The 12940-nt window shown below is 32.1% G+C and overlaps 1 protein-coding gene across 11 annotated transcripts in view; it reads right to left on the reverse strand.

Moving 5' to 3' along the window:
* Positions 1-12940, reverse strand: part of spict (magnesium transporter spict) — a 119498-nt gene that overhangs the window by 44022 nt on the left and 62536 nt on the right. For 7 of the 11 annotated variants that reach the window (XM_035351330.2, XM_035351322.2, XM_085807224.1 and 4 more), the window contains exon 2: positions 8629-8827. The exons of 1 other annotated variant lie outside the window; for it this stretch is intronic. In XM_035351330.2, the coding sequence (XP_035207221.1) occupies positions 8629-8794 (166 nt within the window). In that variant the 5' untranslated portion in view covers positions 8795-8827. Of the gene's footprint in view, positions 1-3131; positions 3265-8628; positions 8828-9665; positions 9894-12940 lie in introns of those variants that run through there. 3 more of the 11 variants (XM_035351325.2, XM_085807223.1, XM_035351332.2) reach the window with 2 other exon arrangements.

Below are 12940 nucleotides of genomic sequence, written 5' to 3' on the forward strand. Positions count from 1 at the left end.
AAAGTACAAGATCCAGAAACATTAGGGCTTTGGAGATTACAGATTTCTGACATTTCTTGAATTTTAGGTTATCATTTTAAATCTAGTGAGATTACATGCAAAAATTATAAAATTAAAAATCTAAAAGGTTATTTGTGAAATAAAAAGCATTTATGACCTTAAGCGAGTCAAAACTTACAGAGGGAGAAAAAAAGAAAATCTGAAAGGTTTCAGATTTTAAATTACATCCAAAGGGGCCTTTTTTTTTAGCATTTTGTGTATTACCTTTATTTATTAAATATCATGTTCTTCGCACTTAAACCACAAAATTCAGTTCAAGAGCAATATTACAAAATAATTTTAATTTGAGCATATCTTTGGGAATTTCTGATACCCAGTCTCATACGCTGGAGATAAAATTGTTTTTTTTTTCCTGTACAATGTTGCCATCGCTCGCATTGAAATCCTTGAGTTTGTTAATCAAAAATTCGTTAAAGTTTTATAAAATATGAAATCGATAATATAACAAATTCCAAATTTGGTTTTCCAGATGCCCATATTCACAGCAGGATTTCGTTATGCAAAATTTGATGGCTCTAGGTACCATTGTTTTATCACAATGCGAGAAACATACATACATTTATGCAGATTCTACATTATTTAATTTTTTCAAATATAATAGAGGGCAATAATATTTGTTGCAATGATTTGAAAAGTGATACAGCCTTTTAAAGTTTTCAACGCAAAATGCCAAAACAAAATTAATAGTCCTTTAGGGCAAATTGCCCGTTTGGACTAAAAAAAACTCAATGCTTTTATTTTATTAAAATTATTTTCAATGTAAATTGTTTAAGGAGTTTTGTTAATACTTTTCCTTTAATTTTACACAGAAACAAAATTTCTTATTCAGTTATACAATTACAGTATTCAAGTAATTGCTATTTTGAGAATTCCTGAAGAAATCAGCTGAAATCTTTTCAACAACCTCTCTGCCACTTTCTTTAAAATCGGTCAAGATATTTTCCAGATTCAAAACCATACTACATGTCTTCCCATCCATTACATGATTGATGACTGTGGCAATATTATGACAATGAAAACTTCAGCTCACCATCTTCAATCAGCATTTGTTCACGTATTCCATTAATAAGAATATTTTGCAGTCCTTTTTCTCAAAGATACTTGGCACTTTTTTTGCTTGTTTCCTTGATGCCAGGCATCACCAGTTTAGTTTGCCTCTTTCCTGATGCAATCACGTTTTACATCTAATCATAGTTCCTTTTACTGAAATGGATTTTTTACGATTTAGAATTTGGCAATAAAAGCAGCTATACTATTTTTTCAAGAAAGAGGCACACTGCACGAAGAAAGGCTGCGTTTGAATAACCACCTCATGAAATTAAAATATACCATAGGAAGCTGAAATGGCAGTATGTTCTGCCATTTTCAATTACAGTGCAAAGTCCAAGATTCGGGCGTCCAATATCCGGAATGATCTAAAATGCGAACCTCAAAGCCACCACCAACTTTTTTTTGTGTTTTACGCATGCACATTTAATTTTTCTCTCCCCCTCATAATAAAACATGGGGAAAGTCCTGATTCTTAATCTTACTTCGCCACTATATAAAATAACTAAAGTGAAGAAATAATCATTTGAGCATAAATTTGTGCGATCAATAATTTGATTCTGTAGCTGCGTATCTGCTTTGCATACATCTCAAACCAAAACATTCTACATAAAAACATTGATGATTTTATGCGAACTAATATTTTACATCCTTGACGTCAACCTGGGCGAATCAGTATTTATATTTTTATTTCATCACTGCATGCTTATCAACACATGAGAATTTCAGTAATGACTCATGTAGCAATGCCTAGACAATTTTTTTTACATTAGTAACTGAATAAGGAAGAGTATGGTAATATTTTCTGTTGACATTAGGCTTGGTGTCGATTACAGATTTAAGTTAAATGCACTAAGAAATGTTGACGAGGAAAGATTTAACAAATATTTCTTTTCATATGCTAAAAATAGATTTTGTTAATGATACTCATAGGCCAAAAGATTATATTTAGTGCTATTTGAATTAAGAATAACTTGTTTTTAATTCACATAAAGCCAGAACCGGCGCCAGAGCTCTCATAGCCGCACCGTTCAGTAGAATTTAGGGAAGAAGTGCAGTTAACAGAAGTTTTTCATTGCGATGACAATGCACCAATCATCAATCAACAGAATGCAAAATCTATTGTATGGTTCTAAATCTAGAAAATACCACTACCGATAGTGAAGAAAGTGAGAGAGGGTTTATTGGAAACAAAAAAATTTCGATTGACTAGTTAGTCGAAATTCTGAACCCAGCAATTACAGGACTTGAACAAAAGAACTCTAACTGAACAAGAAATTATATCCATAAATATTATGCTTTCTTTTCGGGGGGGGGTAAATTTTTATACCTTTTAGATCATAAATGCTTCATTATTTCAGATATCATGATTTCATATTTTTAATTTTACAATTTCAACATGTCATCTTACTAGATTTAAACGGATGATCTAATATCCGGAAAAATCCCAAATCTGGGATCGCACAAGTCCCGACGAGTCCAAATCCTGAGATTTGTACTGTACTACATATTTTGGCAATTAATTGATGAGTAGGATGCTGTTATTCCAATGGAAAACTTCAGTTACAGCATCTTCATTTAGTATCTCTCACATATTCTATTAATTAAAAACATTTTGCAGTTTTATTTCATCATCTAAAAATCTTCAAATTGATGGTTATCACATTCACAATTATGAAATATGGTAGCTTGGGTATAAACTGTCCCAGCTTCTGCATTTTCAGCACCCTAAGCCGTTAATTTGTTTGATGCCACATACAGATAAAACATATTCATAATTCAAAGCAAAATGTATCTTCATTTAATTGTTGCTTGTTAGAACTTATCTTTTGCCCTTTTAAGACAGACATAAATCCTCAGACCCTTCTAAGGCATAAATGCTTACATATGCAATGACTATGTCTCCCTAGGCTAGGTAAGAAATTTTAAAAAAAAAATTGCATTCATGTCCTCTTATGGCCTTACAATGCTACACATAGTAAATTTTATATTAAAATATTTCAAGAATTCTAGGATGGTCTTACTCTTGCAGCAATTTGAAAAAGGCTACTTTACATTTGCGCTTCACTGCACGCAGAATTTTGATATTTATTGGCTGATTGATAGAAGCGTCAGAACCATTCCTAGGTCATTGGCTGCCAGCATACTTTCCCAAGACTGCTGCCCCCGAATTTAAAAAAAAACAAAAATTCAATGATTAATAAAATGCTTTTTTCATGCTCACTAAATACTTACATATCACAAATTGGGTACTTACGTATTAACGCAACCAGGCCAAAATTCGCATAAATCGCCAAATATGGCGACCCTACTTACGGCAACGTGTTATACAAAAGTTTATTTGCAAAAAGGTATGTATGGTGTGGTGTATTTAATTATGGCAAAGCACACTAGGGCTATCTGCCTAACGGGAGGGATGCCTTCGTGGAGGACTTTCTAAGGGAAACTGGCTCGTATACACGTTACACATGGAGAAAACCACGAAAACAATCATGCAGCCAGCCCGTTCGCGGGATTCGAACCTCGGACCGAACTAGCAGTGTTCAGTGACTTTACCGCTCGGCCGCTGGTGGGCCTTATTTGTAAAAAGAAAAAAAAAACACTGGGCGTGTACTACCACAGCAATGGGTTTTTGGCGGAATTTGCTGAGAAAAGAAAGAGACTTTTTTGGTTACTGTACCTAACAGAAGCGCCGTTACCCTCATGGAAAAAATTTGCGAAAATATCAAGGAAGGAAGCATCATTTATTCGGATTGCTGGAAAGGATACAATACAAGTGAGTTCGAAAATGCTGGATTTCTGCATAGAACTGTTAATCACAAATATAACTTTGTAGATCCCAACACGGGCGTTCACACACAACATGTAGAGCGCATGTGAGGCTCAGCCAAATGGTGCAACAAAAAACAGAGAGGAACAGCCTGTCATCATCTTGACTCATACCTTATCGAATTTATATGACGCCAAGCTCAAGCTGTTAATGGCGAAGACGGTTTTCAATCAGTGCTAAAAGCAATAGCCAAAATATTTCCGCCGAAAAAATAATTCTGCAACTTATTCAAATTCGAAACCGGAAGGGTTTAATTGCTATTTTATATTTTAAAACAAAATAATATAAAAAACTGTATTAAAAATTATCTGTAATTAATAAATGTACATTTTCTTTCTATTCATACTTTTTTACTCAAACTTACAAATCACGCCAACCTGGTTGTGATAATACGTAAGTACCACAAATTGTATAAAAAGTACTTTCATATGACAAGTACACAATGAATTTAAAATATTTAGGCATGATATCGTGAGTGTTCGGCCAACCCTGATTTTGGTTGCCTGTGTACTTTTATGTGCTGCACCCCCCCCCGGCTAGAACGGCCTTGGGAAACGTAAAACAGAAATGTTACATTTTAATAAACTTTTAATTTTGACACCATAACAGGTACTTGCATACTATCACAGCCACCTTAGTAGAAACTGTTAACACTCTGGCAACCATGCACATATCCATTCTGCAGGCAACCAATGTCATAACAATCATTCAGTCATCATCATCATTTTCTTATATGTTCTTTTTGCTGTATTCCATGTTCCAAGGATTTTTTTGGATGAATTTCAATATTTTTTGGCCTTGCATTTAATAATATGCTCTAGTGGAATTTTCCTGCAAAGGAAGAAACTGCAGTAATATTTCTGCAGGAATACAGTATTTTACTGCAGAATTGCTAAAGAGAACAGTGATAAGTTGCTTGATAACCAGTGCTTCAATGCCGAGGTTGTACATAATGCCATGTTTGTGTAATTCTCTAATGTTTTGCTAAATAAAAACAGATCGCTGTGTACATGGGCAGAACAAAAGAAAAAAATTAAGAGATTTCACATAAAAATGGAAGCATTCTATTTTTTTAATATATCAAATACAGTACAAAGTCCGTAATCCGGATGTCCATTATCCGGGATGATCTATAATCCAGACCTTAAAGCCACAAACTTTTTTTTGTACGCTTTACGCATGCACGTTTAAGGTATAATGGACAGTATAAGGTAGGCTAAAATTATCTTTACTGATTCTAAGACATTTCAGTTAATGTTGCAGATTGCGCTGTTCCTTAATCTTCTAATTGGATCCGGCTTATTATTTTTTGCAGACTGTTAGAGCAATTTTATATAAAAATTAAGCTTGAATTTTCGATTATGTCAAAAAGAGTTTCCAATTCTGGAACTGCCAAAGGATCTACAAAGCGAAAGCATACTTCGGTGTCCATTAAACAAAAAGTGGAATCGCTGCAAAAAAAATGGATAAAGGCATATCCATCTCAAAATTATGCAAGGAGTATGACATTGGAAAGTCAACTGTATATGACATAAGCAAAAAGAAAATGGAACTTTTTTTGGATTCCGACACCCCATTTGCAACGAATAACAGAAAAAAGGTTTGTTATGCTAAAAGTGACAATAATGACAAAGTGATGATTGAATGGGCAAGACAGCGTCGCAGCGAGGGCGTGCCATTGACGGGTCCAATGCTAATGGCTCAAGCCAAAATATTTCATGAAGAAATGAACTTAAACACTGAGTGCACATATTCAACAGGTTGGTTAACCAAATTTAAAAAGAAATGTTTAATAAAGTAAACAAATAAATATTAAGCTTTTTTTTTTTTTTTTTTTTTTGTAAATTTTGATACCCTTTAGATCATAATTGCTCTTGATTTTATAAATTACGGTTTCATATTTTTAATTGTATAATTTCTGCATGCCATCTTACCAGATTTAATTGATGATCTATAATCCGGAATTGCCGAAGTCCTGACGAGTCCGGATTATGGACTTTGTATTGTACTTATTTAATAATTAAAATTTTTATTTTAAAGTGTGTTTTCTTTTGATATATTGATAATGTCTGCTGACTTATGATAAATATTGATTAATAGAAAATTGTTTTTAAAAATGTCATGAAAATTGCCAACTTGCATCTGGCAAATAACTTTTATCTTTTCTTCTGTAAAAAATCAACAGACTGAACATTCAATCACCAGACTGAAATCACAAAACAACAAAAAATCACCAGATTGATTCAGAACAGATGAAACAGTGGTTAATTTCAATCATCAGACTGAAATCAACCAATGGTCATGAAGGTTGTGTTAAGATATAAGTGCCAGATAACAATAATACTAATAGATGAGCAAAATAATAAACTGAATCAAATGAAAAAATTAAGGAAAAGCATAATTTGCAGTGTTAGCTGCATTTAAGTTAATCAGAACCTGATTCTTTCTCCTCCTTTCCTACTACGCCCACAAAAAGAAAACAGCATATTCAATATTCTAACCTAATTAAATATTTGCCTGCTATAACTATCTGAAAGATGAAAATGAAACTGTGATTCATTAGCTGGCAGATAACGACATGAATTCATTATCATGGATAATGTTGTTCTTCAGGGGTTAAAAAAGGGGGAACTCAGCTAATTGAAAAAATAAGTGATTTATGGCATATTTGCTTTTGCTCCAGTATTCGTTTTACACAGATTTGGGGGGGGGAAGAACTAAAAAAAGTTTTACAGGAGGTTAAAAAAAAACAGATCATTCTGATTATTGGACATCCACTTTGGTTTAGTTGATTATGGCACAGACACTGAGGAGTGATCTATCTGGCCCAAGGAAACTGATGCTTTTGTGGAAGATTTTCTAATATTAGACCTCCTTCCAATTTTAGAAAGAGTATTTAAAACACAGGGTCTCCCTGTAAATATTTTTAAAATTCATAAAAATTGGAGGAATTGGTAGAATTGAATGCAGCTTGCAAAAAGTTATCCTCATGAAAAGAAACTTTTGGTGGGGGTGAAGGGGAAAAATAGTTAAAATTTTCATCAATAGAGGGTGCTGTACAACAACAAATCATATATTTCAAGGAAAGCTACATTTTTGGGTCTTAAGTCCGGCGAGTGAAGGGCACCACTCATTTCGACAGTGACACCTAATTAATTGCTCTTTGGTTAATGTTCTCAGGATTGTCTTCACTTTGGTTGTGATATAAAGGAGTTGCCTTGTCTTGCATGAATGTCACTGTGTCAAGGTCATTATGTTCCAGTAAGTGCGGTATTAACTTTCATCTGCAGCAGTTACAAATAGCATTTTCCAATAACTGAGCAGGTCTTCTAGCAAGCTTTTGCACAGCACTTATCAAAGAAAAAAAAAGGGCCCACAATAATGGGCGCAGTGAAACCACACCAAACAGTAAAACGTGGTGAATGTAGGGGCTCCTCATTATAGGCACATGGGTTCTCCTTTGCCCAAATTCTACACTTATGGGTGTTGACTGTTCTATGCACTGAAAAATAGCCTGAACCTTTTTTCCATACTTTCCATGTTCGAAACATTCGTAAAGCTTCAGTCAGCAATTCTTGGCTGAGGTAAAACAACTTCACTAATAACACTTTATTCACTAACATCAGCATCACAATTAAAGCTTTAATGTATGAGCAAAATGTAATGTATGAGAAAAAAGTCAGAAATGAGCTTTTAATCCTAAAACCCGCAATTTATAGGATCCTGATTTACATATTTCTTGCTACTGCTTCTAGGCGATGCCCACTATTGCTGAAATTTTAAACTATTTTTTCTTATCTCCCCCTAAAAATTCCACTTTAACGAGAATAATGTTCTTGCAAATTGCTTTCAATTTTACCAATTCCTTCAATATTTAAAACATTTACAGACTTATGGGACACCCTGTATGTAAAGCAGAAATAATATATGAAAAAAAATAGCTGGTAGTTGGTAGAAAACTAAGAGAACACTATAATATTTTAATTTGAACAGTATTTTATTTAATATCTTGACCAATACATACAATTTACACCATGTTCCATCAAATTCTTAACAAGTTTCTAGAAAACAAACTAGTAACACCAAATATCACAGGCATCCTCTTTGAGAATTTTATTATTAGCAATTAAACATAATTTTTAACCACTCATGCAATAATTCCTAAACACTTAAAAAATATCACATGTACTTTGCAATACAGCACATAACAATTACATGAAATGTGTTAATAAAGAATCTGGAATGATGTATTAGAGTGAAGCAAGTGATAAAGATCTATGTTGATTTTAAAACCTGCCATTGAGATATTATAAGACAGATGTCATATAATTAGCTGATTTGTTTACACTGTTGCTTTGTTCTTATAAACATGGGCTTGTTTCACATTTCAGATGCAGTTTGATTTATCTTTTGTAAGTAGTTACATTCAGTATGCAAAAAAATGTATAAATGAAAATCTATTCAAGCCTAAAAAGTTTTTTACATATAAGTTACCTTTCACTGTGTATTACAATTTAAGTTATATTATCATTTGAAAAGACAAAATATTCCAATAGGCAAACCATTTGATTTTGATTATATGTAATAATATGTATATTTTAAACATAAATTAAATAAAGAAGTAAATATTTCAGCTTTCTAACTCAATTCAATCAAAAATTTTGAAAAATTAATGAAATGATTTTAAATACCTGCTCTTGTTTGACCCTGGACAGTAAGGCGCAAGAGCCCCTTCTTCTTAATTACAAAGCTTGAGCCAATAAATATGCTTGAGGTTATTGCCAAACCAAGACCAACATAAAAATTTGTTTCTACATGAGGTAGCATATCTAATTCACCTTGTTCATTTGAAGTCATGTTGAATGTTCTTTTAATATATTCCTTTTAAACCTAACATATACAATATGGTTAGAAATATGAATTTAAAATGTAACTAAATGTTCTAAAGCTGAATGTTTGTAATTAGGTATTTTCAAAACATCTGCTTTCTTTAATATGAAAAATAGCATGTAAAAATTCAAAAGCAATAAAATAAACAATTTTACAACCAAACAAATTATAATAATACTGTATTTAAAAAGATACAAACTCTGAACCACTAATTTTTTACAATGTTGACAACAATCAAACAACATGCATAGCATAAACAACTCTGATATCAACATATGCAATTTAATTAATTATAAAAAGAAATTTGATTGGGTTTCCTAAGGCTATGAGCTCCAAGACTTATCACAATAACTGAAGTAATAATAATAAATAAATATGAATACCTTATTAACAAAAATCACCCACTCACAAAGTAATATTCTTTCTTTTATTAAACTGATTTGAAAGCAGGAACGTGTCAAATATTCAAAGCACGGGAAACTTAATTATATTTGCAAATCCAATTTTTGCTACATTAATATGTTTACTTCTCATACAACTGTAATACAAAGCACAAACACTGTACCAAATCCTCAATATCCTTATAGTAAATACTTTAAAATTCAGAAACTTAGACCAATCACTTGCAACACTAATTTCAGGTTACTTGGATATGGAAAAGCATACAAGAACTATCTGCCTAAACAGAAGGAAGCTTTCTAGAACGGAAACTGGCCTATATTCCCATTACACATGGGAAAAACCACAACTATTAGTAATTAGCAGTTTTAAACACTCAGCCACTGAAGGGACCAATGCTAATTTAAAACAACCCAACAAACTGCCCATGCATACTTACATTATTAGCAAAGTCATGACTAAAACACCTTTTATTGTCATCTTGTTCAAATAGCTAAGATAGTCTTCTGCACTGTAGTTTGGTTACCTTGTTCATATTTGATTTTCAATCAAAAGGAAGCTTAATTTTTTTTTTTCCTGTTCATCCAAAAGGTTTGTGACTTGCACTTGTGAGCCTGGCTTTTTATCGATTTCAATACATCACTCTGATATATAAACTTTATTTACACTAAAAGCAAAAGAAAATACTATTACACAAATATGTTTTGTCTGGCTAAACTCTCACATGATACATGTGTGCTGGTCACGTTTCAAGCCCCCAGTGTCCTTCATTTTGCTCTATTCCACCAATCTCCCAAAATAGGTTTTTCAAGCCCCTTGAAACACTTCATCCACAAGTCCTTCTTCAGTCATGAAGAAAAACAGTTCTCAAAAGATGTTTTGTTTAAAATTTTGTGGCACTAGGAGGCAAAAGCAATTTTGCAACAATCTGCAATTAATCCTGAGGACAGGATCAAACACTCTGTAATCATGGCAGGGGAAAAAAAATGTGATCAGCCAAAGCCATGCCTAGGTATATTTTCACTTAAGGCAAAGAGCTAAATGTACATTATTCAATCAAATTTACTTTCACAATTCTATATTCAACAAATATAACTATTTTAAATTATAATATCATAACTTTTAATCATAGGTTTATATACTTAGAAAAAAGGTACTTACATATTAAGGCAACCACCTTAGTGCAATTTGGTGATTTTTTACAAATGAAAAGGTAGAAGTTACAGGATGCAAGCTGGTGGTTTGGTAACATTTTTAAAAAAGATTCCCAAACTATAGATATTTAGTGCAAGATGGCAAACATTATCAATATATGAAAAGGAAACATACCTTCATACTTTAAAATACAAATTTTAAATATTTTAAAGAATAAAACAAACTGTTACTCAAATTTTTCAGTGCTATTTTTCTTTCCAAGTACACAGCAATCTGTTAACACTTAAAAAAATGGGGGGAATTGGAGAGATATGGCAACGTGCAAACTCCAGTAACATTAGCTATCTACCAAAAGCATCTACTCATTATTCCCTTTAGAGATTTTGCATCAAAATTTTGTGCTCCTGAAGAAATTTTACTGCAGTTTCTTCCATCGCAGCCAAGTTCTGCAAGTGCATATTTTAAAATTAAGGTTCAAGGCATAAAATATCACGACTTGTTTATAAAATCTGTTGAAATACAATAGAAAGAACATGATCAAAAATATCGATGCTGTTTGACTGAAATGGTTGTCTGAAGAATCACTATGCACATGGTTGCCAGAGTTTGTCACATTCTGAAAATTTGGCAACTTCTACTAAGGTGGCTGCGATAATATGAAGTATCTAGAAAAATAATGCATGTAATGATAAATGATTTAAAATATTTAAATGAAAACACTAAAAAATACTTTGATATATAAACAGAAAATATCATTGAAATAATGTAATTAACAATGCAATTGATGTAAAAAATAATGGACTAAACTTTAAATCATTTTTTTACTCAATTTTCTTGCTCTTAACAAAGGAAAATTGTCAATGATTTTCTGTTATTTGAAACCCATTGAGAGTATAACTGATTTTTCATGGTTTTGCATTTTTTCAAAATTATATCTTTACGTGCTCACCTTATTAATAGTAACAAGCCATGTTAAAAAATTCTTAATGCAATTTTCAAATTTAAATATGGCTTAGCTAAACTGCATTCTTCAATTATTATCTTTAAAAGATGTAATTGTGGTTTAGTATTTAGAATTATTCAAATAAAGTGGCTTTGAAAACTAGATATTTAAAGCATAAAATTTCTCAAGTTTTAAGAGGTTTTGATATGCATAATATTCCGTTTAACTTTTCTTTTTAGTTCTGGGACTAAAACTCTATCACTCCTTTCATTTTCTATTATGAAGAAATATTTCCCACAAAAATTAGTTCTTACCAACTGATTCTTAACAGTCTGAATTATTAATCTTTTTCACCTTTTTTTTTTTTTGTTTGTCTTCAAACTTTGTTCATATTTTCATCTTTAACTAAATTTTCATTTCTCTCAGGAATATTATCTCTCATTTTCTGCAAAAAGAAAGAGATAATCCTTCCATTACATCTGCTTGTTTAGTTAAATATGGTTATGTACACAAGAGCTTCTGTGCAAGAGAAGGGATGCCTTCGGGAAGAACATTCTAAGGCAAACTGGCTCATATTTACAACTGGGAAAAGCTATAAAAACACACATGCAGCCAATCCATTTTGAGGGATTCGAATCCAGTGAAAAGGTTGATTGCAGGTTAATCTCTGTATTAAGTGCAACGTCTTATGTACAGTTTTAGTTTTTAATTGCAAGGCTTGAATTCGCCTTTCCTGTTTCATGCAATATTTAGTTCTTTGTTGATAACCTACAAAAAACTTGCTCCAACATGCTATTAATTTTAGTCTACTGCAATAATTCATCATTTGATGTGTTATATAAATATTAAGCAAAAATAATGAGCTGAACTAAAGAAATTTAACTCATTAATAATAATTAACTAAATTTTTGACTTGGTTTGGTTAACTGATTAAGAAAAAGCACTCAAGGTGCTACCTGCCTAACAGAAAAGATACCTTTGTGAAGGATTAGTGACTTGCATTTACATCACATAATAAAAATGCTAAAACCCTCAGTCAGCGAACTTGTTTGGTCAAATCTGAACTCCTTTTGAATTTCCAGCGTTCAGAGGCTTTATTCATTTGACCTAAAAATCTTAATTATTACCAATGTTTCTTTTAACTTGGCTTCTGTTTTAACCTTTTAACTGTCAAGTTATTTTGATGATTTGGGTGCATAAATTGTCAAATTTTTTTATTCCAAAAATGAAAGTTTGCCATGCAGTCAAAAAAAAAGGGGGCTGCACCCTTTGAACTTTAACCTCTATCCTTTGAAACCTTCAGTAAAGTCCTGCTATCTGTTGAATTGAAGCCGAAATAAACTACTCACAATATATATTCGAGTATAACAATACGATGCACTCGAAAAAAAATTAGCCCGAGTAATGTTCGGGCTTGACATTTTGGAATATCAGTGCTGTGTCCGAGGTTATTTCAGGCATGACAGTTAAAAGGTTAATAGAAATATTAATTAAAACTTTAATGTTACTTTTTACAGTATACTTCCAGTTACTTTTCAAAATGCCTTCTTACGACCGATATTTACTGGCATTTCGAGATCCCCAATATTGGTAAAAAAAATCAGTATTTTTTCAAC

This window comes from Stegodyphus dumicola, chromosome X1 (genome assembly GCF_044657685.1).
Source record: "Stegodyphus dumicola isolate Sdum_Otavi_A_Nest chromosome X1, ASM4465768v1".
Lineage (NCBI taxonomy): Eukaryota > Metazoa > Arthropoda > Arachnida > Araneae > Eresidae > Stegodyphus > Stegodyphus dumicola.